This window comes from Daphnia carinata, chromosome 10 (genome assembly GCF_022539665.2).
Source record: "Daphnia carinata strain CSIRO-1 chromosome 10, CSIRO_AGI_Dcar_HiC_V3, whole genome shotgun sequence".
Lineage (NCBI taxonomy): Eukaryota > Metazoa > Arthropoda > Branchiopoda > Diplostraca > Daphniidae > Daphnia > Daphnia carinata.
The window spans coordinates 2,561,653-2,586,971 of NC_081340.1; the positions used below are offsets into that span (position 1 = coordinate 2,561,653).

Sequence of the window (25,319 nt, forward strand, 5' to 3'; positions counted from 1 at the left end):
GATCTCTAGTTCACTTTGATACGACAGTCATGAGGGAAGTGCGTGAGCTTAGTGTGCTGCGATAGATTGCGGCGTTTGCCTGCCCTCTTTGCATAAAGATCGTATAGGTCTACATCGAGCTGTAATTACCTTTTTTGTGGGCTTGATTCAACCGTTCGAAATCAATTTAGCTAAACGAAATCGTATCACCGTTTAACGAATGTAATATTCATTGACCTTCGCCATTGACAGTTGCTTTCGTTCAATTCGACGTCGTTCGTCAATCAAAAAGTCAAACGAAATAACCTTCGTGAGCTAAGTATAGCCCAACGGAGGTGTCAAATTGAATGTGATTGAAATTCTACACGCAATGTCAGTAAAAGAATTTCAATGAGAAATCTTTGTCCTCGTTCCGAGCACGGACATTTAAGATGTCGCATTATAGTTTCCTCAATGACATTCACACGATCGGCTCCAAACCGGTTCTAAACGATGATTTCATTATGTACCCATCCGTGCAATAAAATAATGGTCAAAGTTTAATTCGACATACACCACGTTTAGTCCAGTTCACAGGCTAAACAGTTTTCATCTCATTTAGCAACGTATTGTTGATGCCCTTGCTAAAGGTGGGAAAGATAAAGATGTAAAAGAATTTAAATTAGTCGGCGCGATTGAACATAGGATTGGACATGGTTTTAAAAAAAGCGGGTGGCAGATATCAGTAAAAAAAAAACTGATTGGGTTTTTTTTCAGAGTGGACGGTGTACTACGATCTATTACAACATAGAAATGCAGATGATAAATAACAGATAGGGTGTGTTAGTGCATGTCCTCAAAATACGTCTACGAACGAGAGCAAAGTTCAAAGTTTCAAATTAATGGCTGTGCTGGCCACGCAAGTCTCTCGTGGGTAATATAATATCGGCGCATGCCAGCAACAGATGGAAAATATGTACCAGGCAGTTCCTTACCTAGTATATTTTTCCGTGTACGTATTATGTGGATGTATCATAGCGTTGTCATTGAAAATGTAGACCATCGTGTAGCGATCGAATAACCAGCGTCCATACTCCCACTCTTTGCCTTTGTTCCAGTAAAATTATATTAAACTAATTTATATCCTTAAATAAAGTGAATAATAGTTTTTCACATTTTTTTAAGTTGAACTTATTCTTTGTAATTATTATGTCATTAATTTATTTGGAGGCAACGAAGTGAAGCGCTAATTTCATTTTTTGTTAATAGATGGCGTTGACGAAAGACAAATTTGAAAGAGGTGAAGTCTTAATAATTATATTGTTTACATAGAGGTTATGTTTTTTTTATTTCGCAAACCCGTTTCTTTCATGAATAATTGTTTATTTTTGTGATAGATATGGCGAAATTAATTTTGGAAAATATCGGCAGGTGACCATTTTAATGGGGAGATGATTGCAGATCATCTCTTAACACATTTAGTAGGTGGGGTAAGCACTACCAACATAAGTATTGCCATTGTAGGAAAGGGTGTAGGTCTGGTAAGCGTAAGCCGTTCCGTCAGAGCCCTGAAGAGGGCACTTGGCGTTGGGTCGGGCCAGGAAACAGACGGTGGCCAGGGCCAACTCGATTTCGGGGCTTCCTGAAACAGAGATGGAGCTGATGGACTTGTAGATGCCATCCCAGTTCATTGGCATTTCAATGACGGAGCTCTGTTATTCATTTTTTGAAACAATTTTTAATTATAAAACTAAAATTTAAGAAAAAAATTTGAAAAAACTGACCACTCCAAGATCGATTTTAGCCATGTAGCCCAGATAGTTCATCTTTCCTGCCAACTCGTCCTGGTAGTACTTGATCCATCCGTGGTAGCCGGAAATGCTGTTGCCGTTCTTCTCGCCAAGGAAGACGTGTTCAAGACCAGAAGATCCCTCGATGCCGCCACCGCGGTTGTACTGGCCCAACCAGATAAGGCGCAGGTACTCTTTGAAGACGGCGACGTCGGCATCGGCCAAACCTGGAAATTATTTTAAACATGACATTAATCTGAAATGTCAATAGTTACACGTTTATAATTCTATTTAAAACCTTTAGAGACGAGGAATTGGTGAGCCTGTTGCATGACGCTGGTGGCCAAAATGGCGTCGAGGAAAGCATTGTCTTCGGCTGTTTCCTCAGCTGTAATGACTTCAGTTATTTTGCAATTCTCGTCGTAATTGTCGAAAAGGGCCAAAAGAGCGCTGATTGTTGGGCCAGAGAAGGCATCAGCTGGAACGCTCGAAAACAATCTTTTCAAAGCATAACGTATTACTGGATACCACCATCCATTGACAGCGGCGTTATAACGAAACTTACGGTAACGGGGCCTTGTCGGTGGTGCTGCCAGATGTTGTTGTCGACTGCATATTGAGGACGATACCCTGGACGGCGTTGACATCATCAATGTGCATCTGTTGGGAAAGAGCTTGAAGCTCAGCATTAGTAACGGCTCCACCACCTATGGAAATGCAAATGGCATTTATGAAATCGAAAGGGTTTACTACGGTAAATAAAAAAATGTTTTACCGGTGCCTCCGCAAAGATCTGGTTTGTCTGGGCAACAGTTGTTGTACGTGGAGCATTCAGCATTGCACTGACACGGCCATTTGTTGTCGTAACCGGCTGTGCAACGGCCCTGGCAAGTATTGCAAGTTGGCAAGAAATCGGCGCAGCAGTCGTTGTAGGTCAGGCAGGATGGATTGCACTGGCAAGGCTTGGTCAAATCAGTTCCGGCAATACCGCATCTGCCGACGCAAGAATCATCCGCTTTGCCCAAAACAACTAAGTAGGTTTTAAAAAATTATTATCTCGTATAATTGCAATCATTCAAAGCAAAAACTTACGTTGACGGAAGCTAGGCTTAGCCTCAACTAATGAGCCGCTCATCATCATCACAGAGATGGTAACCAAGGCCACAAATTTCATCATTTCTATGCTGCTTTTTTTAAATTCCCTATATTTTAAACCTCAAGTATAAAAATGAATTTATTAATTCAAAAGAAAAATTATTAATTATTATTTTATTGCCTACCAGTTGGGATCCAGTGACTTGAAGTATTCACCCGCCTCCTGTATCGACCGACAAACCTCTACATGTTTATATAGTGCTACCTGCATGGTAATGTCATGGCGAAGGCGTGACTCAATTGCCTGCTCCAATAGGTCGCAGGCAACGGTAGATTATAAAGACATCGTTCGATTACAACTCCACTACACACACGACCAGGTATCCAATTATTTGTTTTCTCACTGATATCAGTTGTTTGCCTTCATTTTATCCGCGTAGTCCCTTTTCAGCCTATTGTTTGGGGCAGCAATAAATCTATTCCGTGCAGAGAACGAAATGGATTTACGTCAGAGTTGCCTGATTGTATAACTGAGCTTGTTGACCGTTTACTGGTCCACACGGCTTTACTGCTACAAGTTCAACTTGTACAGTTCGAAACACACGGTATGAAACTCATAATGAACCAAATGAGGTTATCACGATTATAGCTTATCGTGATGTCAAAGTCACGTTCCCATTTTCGTACTTATCATGCTATTATTATCGATTTCTTCATATTTAGAGTTGAACCGCGTACTTGATGAACGATCAAAATGGTATATTTGAAGTCACTGCTGTTAATCATTATTTCAAGATGCAAAAATGAAATAACGTTTGTACAATGGACTAGTAGGTTGGATAGGCGCTGCCAACGTACGTCTTGCCATTGTATTGCAGCGTGTAGGTCTGGTAAGCGTACGGTGTGCCATCCGCGCCCAGGAGTGGGCACTTGGCATTCGGCCTGGCCAGGAAACAAACGGTAGCAACAGCCAATTCAATTTCAGGACTGCCAGAAACGGAGATGGAGCTGATGGACTTGTAGAGGCCATCCCAGCTCATCGGCATTTCAATAACGGAGCTCTGTTTCAATTCAAAAGGACAAATGTAACACTATTTTAATAACGTAGATCTTGGGAAATAAACTCATACCACTCCGATATCGATTTTCTTCATGTAGCCCAGGTAGTTCATCTTTCCAGCTTGTTCGTCCCTGTAAAATTTGATCCATCCGTGGTAACCAGAAATGCTGTTGCCGTCCTTTTCGCCCAAAAAGATGTGCTCCAGACCGGAGGATCCTTCGATGCCGCCGCCGCGGTTGTACTGGCCGAGCCAAATTTGGCGCAAGTACTCTTTGAAGACAGCAATGTCAGCATTGGCCAAACCTGGTATATAGAAATTTTTTTGTTTGAAATGTTCCAATTTTTGCAAAAATAAAGCTAAATGTAGTGTACCTTTAGATACCAGGAACTGATGAGCTTGTTGCATGACACTCGTGCTCAAAATTGCATCAAGGAAAGCATTATCTTCTGCCGTTTCTCCTGGTGTAATGACTTCCGTCACTTTACAATTCTCGTCGTAATTGTCGAAGAGCGCCAAAAGAGTGCTGATTGTTGGCCCGGAAAAGGCGTCGGCTGGAACACTTGAAAACAACCTACGAATGGTATTTAAAGAAATAAGTTGACAATTCTTTATGACATTACGGATGTGACGTGCTTACGGCATTGGAGCCCTGTCTGTCGTACTGCCGGATGTGGTGGTCGATTGCATATTAAGAACGATACCTCGAACAGCATTGACATCATCGATGTGAAGCTGCTGAGAAAGAGCCTGTAGCTCGGCGTCAGTTACAGTTGCCCTTTCAACTATTATTTTCAAAATGAAATTAATTTTTTCTACTTTCTGTAATTTACAAAAAAAATAAGGGAAAACAAGTTAGGTCATTTACCAGCATTGGCCTCGACCTGCAGAACAGTGACGATGCAAACGGTAAGGAAAACCAGGAGCTTCATGGTGAGTTTGACTTGTAATTCACCCTTAAACAGGATCTTGTGAAATGAACCTTGGGCCTGCCGCTTCATTTATAGCAGCGTTACCAGCTGAGTTAAAAGCACCTGTCCATACCAATTCTACAGAGATGTTTCATAGTGAAAATGCCAGGCCATGTGACCTCGTTTAGAGTACATATCTGTTTAGGACTCTGACACCGGTCCAACGTGTGGTGAAATGTTATTACAGTTGAACAGGTGAATGTGGTTTTATTGTTGTTGTCATGCGGTTTACAAACATTTTTACCTATCCGTATTCCAATCGCGACTCTGGATTTTAAGCGTGTTCCATTTATGTCTGTTACTATGCTTACTATCCTTAAGCGTGACACAAAACTTTAAAATACTTGAAGCTTTATTAAGTTGGATTAAAAGAATGTGACTTTGGGATCATAAATCACAGGATAAACATGAAATTGTATATGATTGTGTATACGAATTTCAAGTGTATGGTCATAGTCCAGCCAAACAGCCAACTGCTTGCAACTAGCCACCTTCGGACAGAAACCTGCAGTGTGATACCTCTAACTGTAATTCGTTGGAAGGGGAACAGAGGAGGAGAGTTCTCGTTGTCGCACTTAAATAACATGTTTCTTTAATTTCGGGATCTGAATGTATTGCCTTGGAATCGTGAGCATTAGAAAGTAAATGGAACAGTGCGTTTTTAAATCGTGTTTTGTTAACGTTTAACTAATACCACCCAAGTTAATTTATGTAATATGGATGGGAAAAAAAAATTGCGTGCACAAGCTTAGAACTCGTTGTAAAATGTTCACTATCATTAGACCTTCCATTAGAAGTGGCAGAAACTTTTAGCAGTTGTGACAGATGCAATCTCGTTGAAAAATGTCTACTTTTTTTTAGACCTTACATGCTGGTATTTCACAATAAATATCCCTGCCTTAGGTTAAGGGCATGGGGAAAAATGATAAAATTGTACTTATTTTGGTGAAATTCTCTGATAAACGTTTGATCAAGAAAGTTCGTCTAACATGTCTGCAATTAGCTTTTTAAAAATCTGTGTTCGAAATTTATTGGGGCGGGATATGTTTTACTTTGTAGTGTGCTAATGGAATGGGTGATGGGTCTTTAACGGCTGTTTGGTGTTTGAAATGCATGAAGAAGAAACACTTAGAAAACGAAATACGCCAGAAAACGCACATACTTGCAATAGCAGTAACAATAATTTTCCGAAACATTCACTAGATAAACGAGAATTTTACTTGGGACGATTTATTCTATGAAATGAGATTATTTGAATAACCGCCATGTGAAATTTTAATCGATACATTCTCAACAATAGTGAAATCGATTACCGATACTTAGTTCCGTCGTCAATCCACAAAGCCGCCATTACGAGTCGAAAGCTCTGCACGTCTTGTTGAAAGCTCCATCATGAACACCATTCAGGTAACCAATATTCTTCTATTAGCCATTTTCAATTTCTAATTTTTATCATAATTTTCTTTACGAAGCGTATTGCAACAATTTCGCGCATGACTGGCGCCCGTCAAATGAGCACGGCCAAACTCACACCCGAGCTGGCTAAGATCAGAGCGAAACAAGAGTTTTTCCAGGTATAAAATCTTTTGATTCGTTTCATTTCTAGAGACCTCTTAAGTATTTTGATCAATTAAATTATGCATTTATCATTAAGTGTGTTCATCTCAATCATATTTGAATGGATACTCATCACATTTGCTTTTCAATGAACACTATCATGGTCATGTAAGAAAATTGTATTGAATGAATTGTTCTTGTCAAGGATGATGTTCTGTATCAAAATAACTATTTCTATTAACTATTTCTTTTTAAAATAAATTTCAGCTTGCTGATGGTAATTTGGTTCACGAAAAAACCAGCACTGATCGTATCCTATTCTATTTGACCTCAGCCCTTGTCACCGTCAGCATGGGGATGACGTTGAAGTTCTACTACGACTTCTCTTTCCCCAAGAAAGGCTAAACTATCCAGTCTTCAACATGTGTATCAGTTAGATTGTATATAGGCTAATAATGAGAAATAAAAGACTGTGAACAGTTTGTGCAGCTGTAATCTGACTAGATGGATACACAACACACATGAAATTTTTATTCATCTCTTGAATTTTCAATCAACTCAGGTATGTTTGTTGAATTTTCACTTAATAACACTTCACCACCAAAATGGTTCCTATTGTCAAATTCAGCTGCTGGAGGTAATGACACATCTGCAGCTTCTACTGAGTGTTTTTTCAAAGTGAAGGAGAAATCTGGTTCCTTTGGTAAGTACTTGTTTTTCAAAATGAACAGGCACGGCTTGGATTTGATTCTAATTGGCGGAAAATGATTGTAGCTAGAACGGATATGCGAGAAACCTTCGACATATGCTACTATCTCGTGGGTTTCTGCATACGGTCGTAGATTGTAACCATGTTTACTTTTCGCTTCAACAATCAGATGTGAAAACATTCGTAGCTCCGGACTTCCTGGTTTGAGATTCTCCGTTTTATCATACCTAGTTTAATTTAAAAAACGTAGTCATCTTTTTATATCAATGAGGACGTTCAATACTTACATCCAGTTGTTGTGGAGCTGTCCAAAGCGGGAGATGCCCGTTTGAGCAGCAAGAACATCAATATGAACTGTCACATTTGACTCGCGGCTTTCCATTTTGTGAAGAAGGAAGAGTGCTTCGCCACCTGGATAATTTGCACGAGAGACCACGAGCAGGAAGATAGTCAGCACTAAATTGGCTACTAAATGCCCAATAGCTATCAGAGCCAGTAACGTGAACCATTTGCCTTTCGTTCGGTTTTCCCACCTTTGAAGGATGTAGAATTATAAGTAGTAATTTTTACAAATATGTCTATACTTGCTTACAATCGATTGCAGGCGGCGGCGGCAGCTATATTCAATAGCGGTATGACGTAAATGATGAATCGCAATTCCTTGTGAGGAAGGAAGGAATAGGCCAGCACAAAGAAAAGCGCTGGTAGTACGACGGGCCAAACTCTTCTTTCGAAAAACATGCCCACAGGTAATAGAGCTAAAGATGTGCCCATAGCTCGTGGGATGGCAGAATAAAAGTACCATAAAAATGGTGAAGTCTAAATTAGGGTTAACGTTAAGGATTATATCGTATAAAGTTTGAAATGATTTATCTTTTAATTTTGAAAAGGATACACCCCAATCGCCGCTCTTGTTCAAAACGACATTGTACCAAAGGACTTCGCCCTCTGGCCAAAGGAATCGTTGCCAGAAGAAGGAGTCCACCAACACCGTCAGAAATAGACAGAAAAGTCCGGATGGCACGGCAATTAACACAGTTCTGGTCACAGAAATTTGTAAAAATCACACAATTATTCAACGAGAATTTGTCCAATATTTTACTTGGATAACGAAAGGCGTCTAGTGAACAATTCCCCAAGCAATATCAATCCGAGAAGAATTGCCAATTCGCCGCGAAATATCAATATTGCAGCCGCAGAACAAGCGATAAATTTTCCATGCTGCTGCCCGAGCCAGTAATAATACGCAAAAAGCACTACGGATTGCAAAATCGGCAATTAGAAGCGGAGTTCCCTTGAAGCAAAACTGGATTTATTTATTTATTTTTTTTTACTATAGTACATACCTAAAGGGAGAGCCATAGTGTTTGGCAAAGGACGGCTGAGGTAGAAAAGAAAGTGGAACTGGGAAACAGTGATGAGCACAAACCAGTCTGCTGTACCCTTGCCTAATGTTCCCTTAATCCTCTTTTGCAATTTTAAGAGTGGCCATAGGACTAAAGCCCCCAAGGCAAACCTCACTGACATGTCAAATGAATAGTTACATTGCCTCAGAATAAATGTACAAGAAGCATTACCTATATATAACGATACATCCTTAGGAAATTCCAAGACACGAGACACAGATACAAATGGAGCAGCTATCACTGATACTACTATAGGACCAATAAAGGTCCGTGGGACTACCCCAGGAAACTCCAGATGGTCATACTGCCAATTATTCCAACAAGACAAAAAAATGTGAATGGAGAGAAAATGCAATAAGATGTTTTATACCTCTTGGATGTCTGTTTGATGGTAAAGGATGTCATGTATGGCTTGAAGATTGAAACTCTCTTCGACTTTGGTGAAAGGACACACAAATAAGTGAACTAAAGAGCAAAGAACCAGTAGCCAATCCATTTTACTTCTTCTCCTGCAGAACAATTCAAAATATGCACAAATTCTTAGTGGAGTTATGTGTAAAAATAGAGCTTCCTCATGTCTACAGACATGCTGTATCAAAATGCAAAAAAGGTAATTAAGAATACAGAAAACCGTATTATTAAAATATCTGTAATGAAAGTATTTATTTTATTATATGTACAACAGAAGATAAATTTTAAATAATCAATATTAATGTTTTACCATTAAATTTTGATAAAAATCTCATTTAGTTTAATTAGTTCGTCTGAGTGATGGCCATTGTTGCCATAAGTAGTACAGTAGTTAGTGTGACATGAAATTAGGGGACAATATTTCTTTAGTCACGGAACGCAAAATCAATTTGTTTAAAATCAAACAGAGCAGCAAATGTTATTTTACACTTCGCGAAGGCAGCGATTACGGTTTATGCTATTGTTTTTTCTTATGGCTTGAAGAGGCAGAAGATAGAATGTAACTCTGTAGTATGCGTGCAATCTAGAAAGCGCTGATCGGGTAAGATATGGATGCGATAAAATCATAGGCGTTTGCACTTAAACAGTAGTAACTCGCAAACATGATTCCGCACATCCACCTCCTGTAATGCATTACTTTTTACCCCAAGCTTGTCGGTTCCTGAATCATTGTGAAATTTTATCATGTTACCTTCACGTGGTCGAAAGCAACCATTTAGATATACAACCTAAGAAAACAAGTTAGCAGACTTTGCCCAACAACCAACAAGCTTAATCATTCATAGTGGATGCTGTCTAAACATGTTGACAACAACAAAATTTAGTAAACAGATTTTTTTCGGGAATTGTGCAACCCTGCAATATTATGGAGAGTCAGACGAATATAAAGAAGGCAAAAGTCATTTCGGTTCCAAGCTGAAAATAATCCTTGAAAGGCTAGCTACGCCTCTGAGCAATTCGCGTTCAGAAAAAGAATCTTCCGTACACGCGCAAGGAATCCCTGAGGAACAAACGTGATTTCCCTTAATTGTTTACATCTCATCGGTAAGGTAAATTTAATACGCCCTTTAGTCCTTGGCCGCTTGCGTCATAACGTTGAAAAAAGCAAACAACAACGTTTTGCCACCGGCGAGGTTTTGTCTTACGTGCTTGCGGCGGCGTCAGCGTGATGAGTCCTTTCAGTCTTTATTACCCGTCATCCTATTCAATTCTAGCTCAGTTGTGCTTGCCTAGCAACATAGACAAGACCTCTCCAGTGAAGAGCTGACATTGTTAAAACTTTAAACTTGCATCTGTTAGGTCTACTTTCAATATGTTGGGAGCTTGTGTATCCAGATGGGGCCTTACCGGCTTACCCCTGCGTCTTTTAAACAACAAAAATTGTTGTCCCAGTACTCAACTGTATTTATCTCAAGCAAATTATTCTCCGAACAAATGCAAAGATGTAGAGTATAAACCCATCAGATCAGTTCTGGTCGCAAATAGAGGTACCAAATTGTGTAGAAAATTGTAGATTTTTAAAAAATGTTAAATTCTTTTCTGATACAGGTGAAATTGCTATAAGAGTGTTTCGTGCCTGCAGCGAATTGGGCATACGCTCTGTAGCTATCTATTCAGAGCAAGACAAAATGCAGGTGCACAGACAAAAGGCAGATGAATCTTACTTGGTTGGCAAAGGTTTGCCTCCTGTTGCCGCCTACTTCTCCATTCCCGAGATTATCCGCGTCGCCAAGGAAAACCGCGTCGACGCCATCCATCCCGGTTACGGTTTCCTGTCTGAGCGGGCAGACTTTGCCCAAGCTTGTGTCGATAGCGGCATCCGTTTCATCGGCCCGTCTCCCCGCGTCGTTCACCAGATGGGCGACAAAGTAGCAGCTAGACAAGCTGCCATCGAAGCCAACGTTCCTATTGTCCCTGGAACACCTGGTAATGTTTCTTTTCAGATTGGCAAGGTCTCCTGCTCGAATTTTACGTTCTCAATCAGGACCAGTGACAACGACTGAGGAAGCGGTTAACTTTTGCCGGGAGTACGGCCTTCCCGTTATTTTCAAAGCTGCGTACGGGGGCGGTGGCCGCGGTATGCGTGTCGTCCGAAAAATGGAAGAGGTAGAGGAACTTTTCCGACGTGCAACCTCCGAAGCACTAGCAGCTTTTGGTAATGGTGCCATGTTCATCGAAAAATTTGTCGAGAGACCAAGGCACATTGAAGTGCAAATTCTTGGTGATCGTGCCGGAAACGTTGTTCATCTTTACGAACGCGATTGCTCCGTCCAACGACGTCATCAAAAGGTGGTAGAAATCGCACCAGCACCCAATCTAAACCAAGACGTTCGCGATCGCATGACCACCGACGCCGTAAGACTTTGCAATCACGTTGGTTATGAGAATGCCGGCACCGTCGAATTTCTGGTGGATGAAGCAGGACGTCATTATTTTATTGAAGTTAACGCCCGTTTGCAGGTATGTGTGGTTATTTCGTTAAACCATTTTTCTATAATTAAGGTTGAATTTTGATTTTCAGGTAGAGCATACGGTAACTGAAGAAGTGACGGGTATTGACCTTGTCCAACATCAAGTCAAAATTGCCGAAGGCTTAACTCTTCCAGAATTAGGATTGGACCAGAGTAAAATCAAGATCCAAGGCAGCGCTATTCAATGTCGTATGACGACGGAAGACCCGGCCAAGAATTTCCAGCCGGACACTGGACGCATCGAAGTGTTCCGAAGCGGTGAAGGCATGGGCATCCGCTTGGACAGCGCCTCGGCTTTTGCCGGGGCCATCATCTCACCCTATTATGATTCGTTGCTCGTCAAAGTCATTGCTCATGCTGGAAATTTACCTGCGTCAGCCGCCAAAATGGTCCGTGCGTTAAGAGAGTTCCGCGTCCGCGGCGTCAAGACCAACATCCCGTTCCTTCTCAACGTCCTGGAGAACCAGAAATTCCTGACGGGCACTTTAGACACCTACTTTATCGACGAGCATCCGGAACTGTTCCAGTTTGTCGCCTCGCAGAACCGGGCCCAGAAATTGCTCAACTACGTTGGTGACGTCCTCGTCAACGGCCCGCTCACCCCGCTGGGCACGGATCTCAAACCGGCCGATGTAGTCCCGCTAGTGCCGCCAGTTGATTCATCCAAAAGACTCACCGGATTCCGTGACATTATTACCGAACAAGGTCCAGAAGCATTCGCAAAGGCCGTCCGCAACCACAAGGGCTTATTGCTGATGGACACAACGTTTCGCGATGCCCATCAGTCGCTTCTTGCCACTCGAGTTCGCACACACGATCTCCTTAAAATTTCGCCGTATGTAGCGCAAAATTTCTCATCGCTTTACAGTCTGGAGAATTGGGGTGGCGCCACGTTTGATGTAGCCATGCGATTCCTTCACGAATGTCCATGGGAACGGTTGGAGGAAATGAGGCGTCTCATGCCAAATATTCCATTCCAAATGCTATTGCGTGGAGCCAATGCCGTCGGGTATACTAGTTACCCAGATAACGTGGTTTATAAATTCTGCGAACTAGCCGTTCAGACAGGTAAAGTATTCATGACATTAATACACAAAGTTTAATCTTAATTATTTATCATTGATACAATAGGAATGGATATTTTCCGCGTTTTTGATTCTCTTAATTACTTGCCTAATATGATGTTGGGCATTGATGCTGTTGGCAAGGCCGGTGGTGTTGTTGAAGCGGCAATTTCTTATTCCGGTGATATCTCCGATCCGTCTCGAACCAAGTATACCCTACCCTATTACCTGGATCTTGCCGACGAGCTGGTCAAGGCTGGAACGCACGTTTTGAGCATCAAGGATATGGCCGGCCTGTTGAAACCGAGAGCGGCCTCGATTCTCATCGACGGCATCCGCCAGCGCCATCCAGACGTGCCCATTCACGTCCACACTCACGACACGTCCGGCGCTGGAGTCGCTTCCATGTTGGCGGCCGCTCAGGCCGGCGCTGATGTTGTCGACGTTGCCGTCGATTCCATGTCGGGTATGACGTCCCAGCCGTCTATGGGCGCCATTGTGGCCAGTCTTCAAGGCTCTGAGCTGGACACGGGCATCTCTCTCGAGTCCGTCAGCGACTATTCGGCCTATTGGGAGCAGGCGCGGACATTGTACGCTCCGTTCGAGTGTTGCGTCACGATGAAATCTGGCAATGCCGACGTCTACCTCAACGAGATTCCAGGCGGCCAGTACACGAACCTCCAGTTCCAGGCGTATTCCCTCGGACTGGGCAACCAGTTTGAGGCCGTCAAGAAAGCTTACAGGGAGGCTAACCTCCTTTTGGGAGACATAATCAAAGTGACGCCGTCTAGCAAGACGGTCGGCGATCTTGCCCAGTTTATGGTGCAGAACAAGTTGTCTGGACAGGACGTTTTGGACCGGGCCGAAGAGCTGAGCTTCCCCAAATCAGTCGTCGAGTTCATGCAGGGCTATCTGGGCATTCCGCATGGAGGTTTCCCGGAACCATTTCGCACTCGAGTTCTTAAGGGAATGAAGAAAGTAGAGGGTCGCCCTGGAGCCACAATGGCTCCTTTAGATCTCGACAAGCTCAAGGCTGACTTGATCGAAGTTCATGGCAACCAGGTATGTTGTGTCCTTGATATATACTTATCATTTGAAACTAATTACACCTGAAATTGTTGACAGATTCGTGATGTTGACGTCATGTCAGCTGCAATGTATCCTTCGGTTTGTAAAGACTACCTTGAGTTCCGCTCAAAATATGGTCCAGTGGACAAGTTCGCCACCCGTATCTTCTTAACCGGTCCTAAAGTAGGCGAAGAATTTGAAGTAACAATCGAGAAGGGCAAAACGTTACACATCAAGACTCTAGCAATGGCCGAAGACCTTACTAGGACTGGCGATCGTGAAGTTTTCTTTGAGCTCAACGGTCAGTTGAGGTCCGTCTTCATCCGCGATAACACTGCTGCCAAAGAGTTGCATATCCATCCAAAAGCGGAAAAGGGCGTTAAAGGCTCGGTTGGAGCCCCTATGCCTGGCACTGTGATCGATCTCAGAGTGAAAGTGGGTGATAAAGTAGAAAAGGGACAGCCATTGGTCGTTCTTTCAGCCATGAAAATGGAAATGGTCGTCCAATCCCCTTGCACAGGTACTTTGGAATTTTTTACCGGCCCCGTAATGAAAACCTGAATTAATCGCGTTCTATTTGTAGGAACCGTGAAATCGGTGGCCATCACCAAAGATATGAAACTTGAAGGTGACGACTTGCTCTTGAGCATCGAAGAATCCAAGTGAAAATGAAAAACCACTTTCACTCCGTCGAAACCAAATATTGCCACGTTGTTTTCTTCAGTAGTCATCAATGACGTAGCCTTTCAGTGTTGTTTTTTTTTGGAAGGTGAAGGGCATCGAGTGGCTCATAATCATTTTATTGGGGCAGTTGTGTGTTGTGTTTTTCCTTCATTGTCTTTGTTGAAAAATTATTTGAATTGCTTGTTCTCTCTATCAAGCCGTTCGGCCCGTGGACGCTGCATTGTCTTCCTAAAACTCTGATTCATTTCACTTTAAAGTTAGCTTAGCCATTACTTTTTGCTTTGCGTTAACTACGTGTTGATTTGGCTATCTCGTTCGGAAATAGCCCTTGTCATTTTGCTACCTAGCATGTCAATTGTGTTGGGATATGATTCCATTATCGATTTTCTTGATTTGGCTTTGCAAATGACATGTCTATTGTCTTGTTATTCGAAATATAATAGATAAGTTGTGTTCAGTGCTTGAAACCACTTTACGGTCTCTTGTGTATTGCTTTCCAAATTTTAGTTTAAAAGATCTAATGAATTTCATTATATCTATTCGTTGTTATTACATGGAACGTCAAATACAGGGATAGCAGCGAATGCGTGCAATTAGTTTCTCTGGTAAAAGTATCCATAGATGCCCAGACATGCAAGTGTAACAAAATCGATCGTATTAATTTTAGTAGCGGCACTGCCGAAAAGTGGGACATTGATGTCTGGTGCATAACTAATAGCCTTGTGCAAATCAGCAGCTGTGCAGCAAAAAGTGTAACCTTTCTCGATATCTGTCAACGCAGTAATAGCTTCATTCACCCAAGGAACCTGGTCGCAGACGTTAGGACAAATAATATCTTCTTCCTTTACTGGATTCAGGTAAGGATTGTTAATGCCGATCACAGCTGTGGCAGTGTTTGAAATTGGGTCGTGAATCAATTTCCAGTAGTATTTTGGAGCTGGAATTAGACCGTTGTTATTTTGGTCAAATGCTAAATAGATGGGCTGTTGAACATTGTTGACGTCAGCCAAGGTCATGACAGAAAATGTTCCTGTGTAAACTGTCAAATCTAGTTGACGGCTAAGTGCTTCATTGCGGATGCCATTTTCTAGGTACCTACGAAAACATACCATTACGTCTATTGGTGCTATATTTGGGAAAATATGGCGTTGAAATCATGAAAGGTTTAAGTCATACCTCCAGTTCCCACCGTTAAATGTTTGAAATTGAGGCGCCGTGTTCGTAAAAAGGAAGCTCGCATTTTGACTTGCAGCATCAATAAAGTCGCTATTAGGTGACATGTGCCCACGAGACAAAAAGTATTGTGAATTTGGCTTAATATACTCTGCAGCCAGTTGCTCGGAACCCAAGATTTTAGCTATAGTTTTAGTTTGTTGTTTTTGCGTGTAAGCCACACCGACGTTTATCCCGGGAAAGTAGATGTCTTGACTGAAGGACGGACGTTTATTATTCTTGTCACCGGCATTGGCCGACCGGCCATAAACAACGTTGACAGAATAGTAATTCAATGCTAAATTTTTGTCGTGGCACATGTCGTACAACGGGAGGAATTTGTTACCAAACTCCCATCCGTTTCGAATCAAAGTACCAGGACCATTTGCACACGATCCTCTTTCAACTAGCACGCCGCGATTTTGTTTTAAACATCCTAATTCACCGTAAGACAGTTCGTTTCCATTTTTCAGCTTTAATTTGGAATTGGCCGTACAAGTAGCAGGATTTTGTTGATAACCAGTCCTTTGTAGAAAATTTCCCATGCCCAAACAGCTGATAGTCACTTGTTCGCCTTCATCCAGATTGATAACCCTTGTTGTGCCTTGCATTACAGGCATTACGATTTTCAAATTCGCATCGATTAAATGAGGCGGATATACAGGTGATGTGGTGTCTAGATTAAATTCGCATCCTGGCACAATAGTAAAATTCCTTCAATCCGATTGTAACAGTCAGAGATAAAGGCTTAAAAGAAAACGTATACCAGTGTTTGCGTTGCGTTGGCAGTGAATGAAGAGAACCTGTGAACAAACCAGAAGAAGCATAGACAATTTCAAACGAAAATCTTTTATTGGGAAATTCATTTTTTTTTAATTCTTCCACAAACTTTTTCTCTCTTTATTCACCTACTATACCGACCATAATGAAAAGCCACAAAATTTATCTATATTCATTTTTTCTGCTATCGCTTGATAAAATTTCAGATAACGAATGGACAGGTGTGTGCAACATCACCGTTGGGCGAATACGTCAAGCAAGTAAAAACAGTACGAAGCAGAGACGCATTTTTTCCGGCACATGGTAAGATAAGACGAATACGTTACCTTATCACATGCACTGTAAGCGTAAGCAGCATATAAAAAAATGCGTTTCGTTCTAATGCACATTAGTATTTATAGTGAACGGCACAATGACTGTTGCTGAATGGAACTTGTATTATCCAACTTGTTTTTGTAACAGTAGAACGGCTAACGAGTGCGTAACACTACAATAGTTTCTGAGAAAGTTACCATATCGACTTTTTACTTTAAAGTGAAAGCAAAGCACTGAAATGAAAATATTGATTTCAGTACTGATTTATATTTTTGAGCTGGAGCAATGATTATTGAACAGGAAAAAAAATATGAAAAGTCAAATACATTAAAGAGAAAACAACAATATTTTTAAAATATCAAATAATGCAAATAAATAGCAACGGAGATTATTAGGATTACTGGCTGACTGATGGAATGGATGCTCCAAAATTCAAGTAATGGGTAACAATTTTACCGGTAACATCTTGGACGAGCAGTGAAGGCTGAATCACGTCTTTCACGTCGAACCAGCTTATACAATATCGATGGATGTTGGTCGGATTCTTTGTGAAATCCCAGTATTTGACGAGGTGATCATCTTCGGCGTGGAGTTCGATGAGGCGGATTCCATTTGGCACCTTTACTTCAAGTCCACTGATTTGAATGGGCCCTTTGTCTTCTAGTTGGCAACATTTACCAAACCAACTGTTTAAACATAAAGCGTAATAAAAATTTAGGGTCTTAAAGTAAACCATTTCCATTGTTATCTTACGGGTGCCCGGAGAGCAAAACAGCAGCTGACCGGTGGAAGTAAGCCTGCCCATCTCGATCCCATTTCCTATCGTCCTTATCATGTCCGATAGATCGCAACCCAAAACTTACAGATGTGACTTTTGTTGGCGCTCGAACACGGACGGAGATCTCCTGACTGACACACCTTTTCCTCATTTCTTCGATTATCGGTGAATATTCTTAAATAGTTTATTTTTACGTGTGAAAAACAGTATACCTGCATTGTGATGCTTTGGTTTCGAATTTCCAACAGTGAAGAAAAGATCAAGCTCTTCGAAACCTCTTGCCATAACTCCAAAGTCAGTATGAACTAGATCAAAGATGTGACCTATTTCATGCAGGGCTGCTCCCAAAGTTGTAGCATAACAGCCACTTAAGGTGCCCCTGTAAACAAGAAAACAGAATCTGATATTGAATCAATTACACATTTGAGGTGTTGCCCAGACAACTGTTCACCTGGAACCACTGTCATCAAAAAGCGTAGAATCTATAGGAATGGAAGATGTTAGGCAGGAAACTACATCCTTTAAATCACAGGCCCAGCTGTGTAAGCCAGATGAGCTCATCATGGCTAGGTGCCCTCTGCCACAAGCAACATAGCCTTTGATTTCATTTGATTTCTTAAAATACTCTGTGCAACTAAGGAAAGCTAATACTTTAACCCCCTGTGCAAAGACTTCATTAGCTAATAGCTCTCTTGCAGTCATGTTCCATATTTTTTCACTTGTCCAGGAAAAAAACTGCTCTTTGGTATACTGACTGTGAAATATCTCACATACCTCTTGCCCATTTTCTGTGGAAAGATTAAAAGTTTTTCTGCCTAGACCTAGCTCATTCAGCCTTTCAGCAGTCATGCACTGCAGCAGTTTTACACCAGTTACAATTCTTTTACAAGCAGATTCTGAGGAATTTACACAATTTCCACTAGATTGAAATTTCCCTGTATCCCCTTTTGGTATAACATAGAGGAGCTTTAAAACTTTATCACAAATGTTTGGCTTCCTTTCCAAGATCAAAGAATACTGGCCTACATGAAGATCGGTGCAACACGTAATGCTGACTAAATTGCGGCCTAGTTTCAATTCGATAATGCATTTGAATCGCCCTTCTTGAACAGTAAACTCGGATGTTTCATTGTCGGTTGATACTAAAACTTTACAATTCAATGTTATACAAACACTTTCTCGACACGTAACTGTGCCCCTTAAAAGAGCTATCGAATATTCAAAACTATCATTCGAACTAACGTTTTCCAAATTAATGTCAACGGGATGTATCGACATATCTCTGGAACCGTGAATAACGTGAAACTTCACGACTTCAACTGCAGAATGCAGACAATGTTTACATTTAAAACGAGCCAGGCTGTAATGTCAGGCCTCCCCCACACGTCTATGTTAACTGATTTGTGGTCCGGTTTTCTTCGTCTTAGTAGCGACATCTACACAATAAGATTATTATTGCAAATGAACAAATACTTATTCAAATCTGTTATGAAATAGTTTATAAGTATTTATTCAGCAATAATAAATTTTTCTTGTGGCTTTTTATAAGCGCTACGAAATATTGCTTCTAACTGGTTAGTTGTGTTTGGCCTTCGGCTTATTGTGCAAGATAACTTAGTTGTTTCCCGACTGACAACTAGTCACAATAACAAATAACAAACGTCTGTTGTTTGTTATCACTAGCTTATTCCGTTGGGCGGGATAATGGCTCGGGTGGTGAAGAAGGCTGTTTATGGAACATTACCTAGCCATAGTCGAGTGCAGCTTTTGCAGCGGGAACCCACCTCAAGAAATTCGCAGCACAATAGCATCACATCGGAAAGGGAAGATTCACAATCAGAGACTAGTTCCTCGTCCGGAAACAGTTCCGTAGAATGTAGCCCCCGACGAAAGGATGAATTTTTACGTTACGAAGACAGTGATGAAGAAGAAACGTATACTACTTCTAGCAAAATCTCACATAGCTTTGTAGATCTGGTATCACAACGGTCTCTGGGACATGGCCATCCTGCTAGTGTTAATTTAGAGTATGGAACAAGACATTTACTGACAAATGGAAATCTCAGGTTACTTTTTCTTTCTGTTCTCCTTTTTGTTTCTTAAATATTTTCATTTATATTAATCACAGGGAACACACAACACATTTGGGTGAGATGAACAAAATCTTCTGTTCCCAGTGGCTTAATGGACACCAAATAGTGTTTGGTTCCAAATGCAATAAGGTAATACCATATTCTTCTTTTTCATTGTTAAACACAACACAAAATTAAACATTTCTTTTTCTCATTTCGCAGTTATCTGTTTATGACCTAAATAAAAAGGAACTGTTTTCCATACCACTGTTGACAAGCTTGCAAAACCGACAACCTGAAAGCCAATGTGGCATCCATGCATTGGCCATCAACCCTTCCCAGTCTGTTCTAGCCACAGGTGCAGAAAACACCAATGATATCGCCTTTTACTCCCTACCGACTTTTGACCCGCTCGCCATCGGCGAGGTACCTCTGTTGCTGAATTCAAATATAGTAGAATGTTTTAACTAACCATTCTTTTTCCTACTCTCTTCAATGCCAGGGCGCGCACGGTGACTGGATGTTTGATCTAAAGTGGCTGGACGATTGCTTTCTCGTTTCGGGATCGAGAGACACCACAATGGCCTTGTGGAAATTGGAAGATGCAAATAATCCTACGGTGACCAATTTCAAGGCCCTGGCTGTTAAACGATGCAAAACGGCCGAGAAAGTGCGAGCTTTGGCGTTCAACAAGAGAGATGTTGAAATCGCCGCTCTCAGCCTCAATGGCTACATCCATTTGTGGAAGGCCGACACATTCAAACAAGTAATAAAATCATGCTGCTTGCCGAACTTGAAAATATCTGACATTATTTCGCGCGTAATTAGATGGGGTCCCAAAAACTACACCACGGCACAGAGAATGTGTGCCTGGGATATCACGACGAGCGCAACTTATATGCCGTTGGTTCCCGCTCTCACACTACTGTGCTAGACGCGCGTAGTCTCCAGCCTATCCAGAATAAAAATATTGCTTCTCCTTACCCGACGTGTGGTACGCAAAAGTGCATCAAAAAAAACTTTTTACGCGATAAACTTCATTTTCTACTTTGCCAGCCAGGCATTCGATCTGTCAGCTTCCGTGGGGATATTTTGACTATTGGGACCGGGACCGGATCCATCCTGTTTTACGATCTGCGATCTTCAAAATATATGCTTTTCAAAGATACGACTAAAGAAATTGTATTCAAAACCAGTACCGGCTGGGTGGTACGTATCGATGTTTGGTAAAGATTTCTCGCCATCAGTTGGTGTAGGTTGAAGAAAAACGATTTATTTACACGTTTTCGCAATTTAGGCAGCGGATGATTCTCCGCAAGCTATGGCACGTTATACGCCAGCTATTTACACCCATTGCTACGATTCGAGTGGAACTCGGCTGTTCGCAGCTGGTGGACCATTAGCGGTTGAACGCCGAGGCAACTATGCATCCGTTTGGAGTTGATTTTGAAATAACCGCCAAAGCCATGCCGTCGGGATCTCTTTACAAATAAATCTCACACACACAAAAAAAACGCAAGTCGAAATAATACTACATTATTCAGTTTTCCTTGTTAATTCGTTCTTTTTTGTAATTCTATCGTACGGGATTGACAAAAATTTAGGGGCGAAATTTAGTACAATAACAGAGAAACGTTGTTATATTGACATTAACTTATGAATTATTGATTGTTGATTTGGTGAAAATAAAGCTGCTAACCAAAGTTATATGTAGCGTGTTTTATCGCCTTTTTACTGCAGACGCCAGCCATATATTCAGTCTGTCACCTTCCTCCCCACAATTTTCGACGGCCCAGAGTTTGTCACGATACCGCGGATTTGACAACAGAAATTTCATTATAACTTGGAGAGAATAAAAAGGTTAGTACAAAGTAGTTATACATAGTGTGGCATTGGAAATTTGCAGTTGTACATCACCTAATTCAAGAGAATGAGAAATTGGTTGGCTGAAACCAATATCTTCATCAGGAAAGTGAACAGCTACTAGTTCTTCTATCATTGCAGTGCCCCAGTGTTGTCTTCGGTGAGCCTTAGAAATGAATACTGCATCCAAGATAGGTAATTCAAATGGTGGGCCCCCCTCTTCCTGTATACCTTTGTTTCAGAACACCATATTAACTGAGACATTCCAAGTGATTCACGAAGAATGAAAGACAGATTTTTAAAAGGAGATACCTTTCAGTCTTACAACATAGAAACCTACTGCTTTCTGATTTATAAATAACAGCTTCACAAGTGTTTGCTTGGTAGGTGGACATCTGTATAAAGCCTCCATCTGGGAAAGATCTGGTGGCTCTTTAGTTGTGTGTAATTCAATCAGACTTTTAAGCTTGCTCCAGTCTTCTTCTGTTTTGACCTATCACCACAACAAAAGAAATACAATTTTATAAAGATTATAACAGCAGACATTCTTTCCCTCGACTACTACTATAGTAAGTTGGGTTTTTTTTATTTACCATGGCCCATCCGTCACTATGTTGCTGGGAATGCATTTTTGTATGGCAATATGGCAATCCGTTTTACATAAAAAAAAAAAAAAACAAAAAAAAATCACACTTTTTTCTCTTTTTTCTACCCGTAGCCATCTACCAGTCGGTTTCGTTATTACAGGCATGTAAGCAATTTGAGTTAATTGTATCCCATTAGCAGTTAATTGAGTAGCGTGGCTGGAGAAAAACGCGTGGCTGGAGAAAAACGCGTGGCTGGAGAAAAACTCGTGGCTGGAGGAACAATTGAAAAATGGATAAGATAATACAACAAAAGGATGGTAAGTATAAAGATTATTATATTGGTTTTCAATTATTAATTATTGTTTATTAGATCAAATTATGAAGCTGCAGGCCCAATTATTGGAACAACACAAAATATTAGATAACAGCAATGCTAAGGATGGTAAGGCCTAATACGTAATGATTCTATTTATTTGCTTTTATTCATTTGTGTTTTGTAGCTCAAATTTTGAGTCTACAAGCTCAGGTAGGGGAAAAGAACAAATTGGAACGGAACAGTTTCCAAACAGTGAAGGAGGTTTTTCCAAACTCATCCCTAACTGAACATGAGGATGAATTGGCATTAGGTGAACACAGTCAGGTACCTAAACTTTTCAAATAAGAATTCAAGGTAAGTATAGAATTTTAACAAACAATTATTTATTGTTTAGTTATTCAGTCTACCACCTGACAGTGTGTTAAAGTTAAATTCTGTTAGTGCTGCACTAAAAGAATTGTTAGTAATAAGTCCATGCAGCGAAGGAAGTGAACAATTGTGGGACCGTATTTGGGCTGAAAATGGGTGTGGTACGGAAACCCAGAAATAGCACGAGTTCAACATAAAACATGAATTAGGTACATTCCGGTTTTTTGTCTATCGAAAAAGTATTTTTAATGCCATTATTTTGCATTCACAGAATTTTAGTGGGGGATCAAGTCAAGTCTCGAAGTGTTACAGGATGGAAGAGTGAGCCTACAGTTGAAAAACACTGAAAGTGCATTACCATTAAGGTATGAGGTAAAGTAATAGAGTATGCAAATTGTCTAATGAGAAGTACCATCTTGTGTGAATGAATCCTGTGTAACAACAATCCTTTATAGTTCTGTCATAGCTAGAAGCCTCAAATAATTCTGCTTCTCTTGCTAAAGAACAACTTGTCCTTTACGTTCAGAGTGTTGGTGAAGCTGGGTACTTAAATGGCCCTAAAGATGTTTCGTTTCGTTGGCATTGCAGCGATGAACATCATACATGGACTTTTTAGGTATGAAAGGAATTTTCCTGAAAATTTTTTGAATTTATGACAAAGCACATCTTCTGCTTTTTGCCAACCATGTCTAATCTAAAAAAAAATTTATCCAATAGGAAAGGATTTTCAGCATACTGGGAACACAACTATCAACAATGCAACATTCTAGGGGTGCTATTTTATCATTCAAGAGCCTTATACAATGATTTTCATCTGCAATTTGTATGGCCTTTCCCAAGCTTCTGCCAGAAGTTGAATCTATAAGTCATGTAAGTCACATGAGCAACAATTGAGATGCTTAATGGTGTTGTTTTTCTTTTCTCAGCATAGGTTAATAGTAACATTGGATCTGAAAAGATTCTTGGTTGGGGCAAGACACTGAATAAATTGTATTGATTCGATGGATGACATGACATTTCTATACTTAATTCGGATTCCCCAGACGGTATTTGATATTTAAAAAATTGAAGTGCATATCTGGGCTCCCTTCCTTTCCGTAGCCCCGTTTCCCCTTGACTCGTAATAAGCCCGTAGGGGGTCATGCCCCTACTGTACGGTATATATAAAAACAACATATACCGAGGTTTGGAGGGCTCTGGCCGGAAAGGGGACGTGGGGGTCCGCGTAGTCCGATGATGTGTTCACGGAGGGCGACGTGGCTACCCACAAATCCGAACTAAAGGTTAATCGCTCCTGTAAAAATGTTCCAAATCTTCAGCTCTTCTTCCGGCTTCTCTTAGCCAATCACCGGGTAATCTCCCCGGTGGGTCAACAAGGCAGTGTCTCCCCCTGCCTGGGTTGACGGCAACTTTTGAAAGGGCTATTATGCCTTTTTAAAGTTGCAAAAATAATTGTAATGTGCAGAGAATTGTCAATAAAATTTTTTTTTTTAAATATTTTATCCAAAATTTGTTTCTTTCATTGTCTGTGTTAGCCGTGTTCACAATAACATTTATCAACTTTTTTTTTTTTCTTCGCATTATTTGTTTGTGTCACCTTTGATGTTAAGCATTGTTTCCATTGGTTTATCGTTTATCTGTAAGTATTCAATTATTATTTATTACACTCTTTGAATTTTTCCACTTAGATTCAAGGATCACCATGTAATATCTGGATATTTTTTGAAGTAATTTTGTATTTTGTTTTACTCGTATGGGAACCGATCCCCAGACATTCAGCGTGCAACGCCGATGCTCTAACATTGAGCCACGAGATATATCTAAATATTTTATTATCGCATATTATATGTTATCGTCTAGGATGTTTATACAGTGTTTCACAAGCATATGTTTATCTTTCTATTGCTTTCATAAGGTTCATAGCTCTGTGGTAGAGCATTCAGTTGCGATACCTGTTACCCTGGGATCAAACCTCAGTAGATGTGTAAAAATGAAGTAGAATAAATGTAGAAGAGTATATTGCAGAATTGCACTTCATTTTTATTCTAAGTGTAAATGCAAGTCCACAAGTAACTAGAAAAAAGCCAACTTGACATCATATGATTCATGGCTCATTGGTAGAGCATCGGCGCGGTATGCCGAACATCCAGGGTTCGATCCCTGGATAATAATAGAATGCTAACATATAAATGATAAACCAATGGAAACAATGCTTAACATCAAAGGTGACAAAAACAAATAATGCGAAGAAAAAAAAAAGTTGATAAATGTAATGTGTGAACACGGCTAACACAGACAATGAAAGAAACAAATTTTGGATAAAATATTTTATAAAAAAAATTTTATTGACAATTCTCCGCACATTACAATTATTTTTGCAACTTTAAAAAGGCATAATAGCCCTTTCAAAAGTTGCCGTCAACCCAGGCAGGGGGAGACACTGCCTTGTTGACCCACCGGGGAGATTACCCGGTGATTGGCTAAGAGAAGCCGGAAGAAGAGCCGAAGATTTGGAACATTTTTACTGGAGCGATTAACCTTTAGTTCGGATTTGTGAGTAGCCACGTCGCCCTCCGTGAACACATCATCGGACTAAGCGGACCTCCACGTCCCCTTTCCGGCCAGAGCCCTCCAAACCTCGGTATATGTTATTTTTATATATACCGTACAGTAGGGGCATGACCCCCTACGGGCTTATTACGAGTCAAGGGGAAACGGGGCTACG

General features: G+C 40.8%; 8 protein-coding genes across 12 annotated transcripts in view; 3 read left to right on the forward strand and 5 right to left on the reverse strand.

The window, feature by feature from the left end:
* Window positions 1-16,439, reverse strand: part of LOC130703371 (uncharacterized) — a 49,311-nt gene extending 32,872 nt beyond the window's left edge. The window contains exons 1-3 of one of the 2 annotated variants that reach the window (XM_059497207.1): window positions 16,281-16,439; window positions 15,479-16,208; window positions 14,863-15,397 (exon numbers count right to left, since the gene is read on the reverse strand). In XM_059497207.1, the coding sequence (XP_059353190.1) occupies window positions 14,896-15,397; window positions 15,479-16,208; window positions 16,281-16,380 (1,332 nt within the window). In that variant the 5' untranslated portion in view covers window positions 16,381-16,439 and the 3' untranslated portion in view covers window positions 14,863-14,895. Of the gene's footprint in view, window positions 1-14,841; window positions 15,398-15,478; window positions 16,209-16,280 lie in introns of those variants that run through there. The other variant, XM_057524860.2, reaches the window with a different exon arrangement.
* On the reverse strand, window positions 1,260-3,129 carry LOC130703373 (uridylate-specific endoribonuclease-like). The gene is made up of 7 exons (XM_057524862.1): window positions 3,029-3,129; window positions 2,841-2,950; window positions 2,524-2,778; window positions 2,314-2,455; window positions 2,047-2,246; window positions 1,743-1,975; window positions 1,260-1,670 (listed from the first exon to the last, which is right to left on the reverse strand). Exons 1-7 carry the CDS (start codon window positions 3,112-3,114, stop codon window positions 1,437-1,439), a joined length of 1,260 nt encoding a protein of 419 aa, XP_057380845.1. The 5' UTR covers window positions 3,115-3,129; the 3' UTR covers window positions 1,260-1,436.
* On the reverse strand, window positions 3,588-9,350 carry LOC130701963 (probable Dol-P-Man:Man(7)GlcNAc(2)-PP-Dol alpha-1,6-mannosyltransferase). Its single transcript, XM_059497298.1, is given in 15 exon segments — window positions 3,588-3,904; window positions 3,974-4,206; window positions 4,276-4,475; window positions 4,542-4,686; window positions 4,770-4,867; window positions 4,869-4,935; window positions 6,962-7,365; window positions 7,426-7,671; window positions 7,731-7,957; window positions 8,034-8,178; window positions 8,241-8,394; window positions 8,485-8,658; window positions 8,716-8,848; window positions 8,915-9,133; window positions 9,266-9,350. Coding segments are annotated over 15 exon segments (2,682 nt in total). The 5' UTR covers window positions 9,269-9,350; the 3' UTR covers window positions 3,588-3,670.
* LOC130703355 (pyruvate carboxylase, mitochondrial-like) lies at window positions 9,883-14,773 on the forward strand. Of its 2 annotated transcripts, none has more exons than XM_057524835.2 (8): window positions 9,883-10,064; window positions 10,315-10,502; window positions 10,564-10,941; window positions 11,000-11,475; window positions 11,537-12,554; window positions 12,618-13,612; window positions 13,676-14,138; window positions 14,202-14,773. In XM_057524835.2, exons 2-8 carry the CDS (start codon window positions 10,328-10,330, stop codon window positions 14,282-14,284), a joined length of 3,588 nt encoding a protein of 1,195 aa, XP_057380818.1. In that variant the 5' UTR covers window positions 9,883-10,064; window positions 10,315-10,327; the 3' UTR covers window positions 14,285-14,773. The 2 variants fall into 2 exon arrangements, with proteins under 2 accessions (XP_057380818.1, XP_057380817.1); XM_057524834.2 differs by having other exon boundaries at window positions 9,883-10,059.
* A 567-nt stretch (window positions 16,440-17,006) lies between the features above and the next one.
* On the reverse strand, window positions 17,007-18,704 carry LOC130703368 (uncharacterized). The gene is made up of 4 exons (XM_057524856.2): window positions 17,839-18,704; window positions 17,600-17,766; window positions 17,363-17,540; window positions 17,007-17,295 (listed from the first exon to the last, which is right to left on the reverse strand). The coding sequence occupies exons 1-4, from the start codon at window positions 18,663-18,665 to the stop codon at window positions 17,007-17,009; spliced, it is 1,461 nt and encodes a 486-aa protein (XP_057380839.1). The 5' UTR covers window positions 18,666-18,704.
* Window positions 18,705-18,988: 284 nt separating this feature from the next.
* LOC130703369 (DDB1- and CUL4-associated factor 12 homolog) lies at window positions 18,989-21,166 on the forward strand. 2 transcript variants are annotated; one of them, XM_057524859.2, is made up of 7 exons: window positions 18,989-19,453; window positions 19,516-19,609; window positions 19,682-19,885; window positions 19,962-20,225; window positions 20,288-20,453; window positions 20,520-20,685; window positions 20,757-21,166. In XM_057524859.2, the coding sequence occupies exons 1-7, from the start codon at window positions 19,092-19,094 to the stop codon at window positions 20,860-20,862; spliced, it is 1,362 nt and encodes a 453-aa protein (XP_057380842.1). In that variant the 5' UTR covers window positions 18,989-19,091; the 3' UTR covers window positions 20,863-21,166. The 2 variants fall into 2 exon arrangements, with proteins under 2 accessions (XP_057380842.1, XP_057380840.1); XM_057524857.2 differs by having other exon boundaries at window positions 18,990-19,453; window positions 20,520-20,668.
* LOC130703388 (protein FAM169B-like) overlaps window positions 21,004-25,319 on the reverse strand; it is a 32,355-nt gene continuing 28,039 nt past the window's right edge. Inside the window, exons 2-5 of the mRNA XM_057524885.2 lie at window positions 21,916-21,952; window positions 21,635-21,815; window positions 21,377-21,553; window positions 21,004-21,301 (exon numbers count right to left, since the gene is read on the reverse strand). Of these exons, the coding sequence (XP_057380868.1) occupies window positions 21,180-21,301; window positions 21,377-21,553; window positions 21,635-21,815; window positions 21,916-21,951 (516 nt within the window). The 5' untranslated portion in view covers window position 21,952 and the 3' untranslated portion in view covers window positions 21,004-21,179. The remainder of the gene's footprint in view (window positions 21,302-21,376; window positions 21,554-21,634; window positions 21,816-21,915; window positions 21,953-25,319) is intronic.
* Window positions 22,139-23,994, forward strand: LOC130703390 (uncharacterized). 2 transcript variants are annotated; one of them, XR_009004654.2, is made up of 7 exons: window positions 22,139-22,226; window positions 22,280-22,351; window positions 22,410-22,549; window positions 22,620-22,803; window positions 22,866-22,959; window positions 23,121-23,210; window positions 23,312-23,994. XR_009004654.2 is itself a non-coding variant. In XM_057524887.2 (6 exons), exons 1-4 carry the CDS (start codon window positions 22,199-22,201, stop codon window positions 22,773-22,775), a joined length of 396 nt encoding a protein of 131 aa, XP_057380870.1. In that variant the 5' UTR covers window positions 22,139-22,198; the 3' UTR covers window positions 22,776-22,803; window positions 22,866-23,210; window positions 23,312-23,994. The 2 variants fall into 2 exon arrangements, 1 of the variants encoding a protein (XP_057380870.1); XM_057524887.2 differs by having other exon boundaries at window positions 22,866-23,210.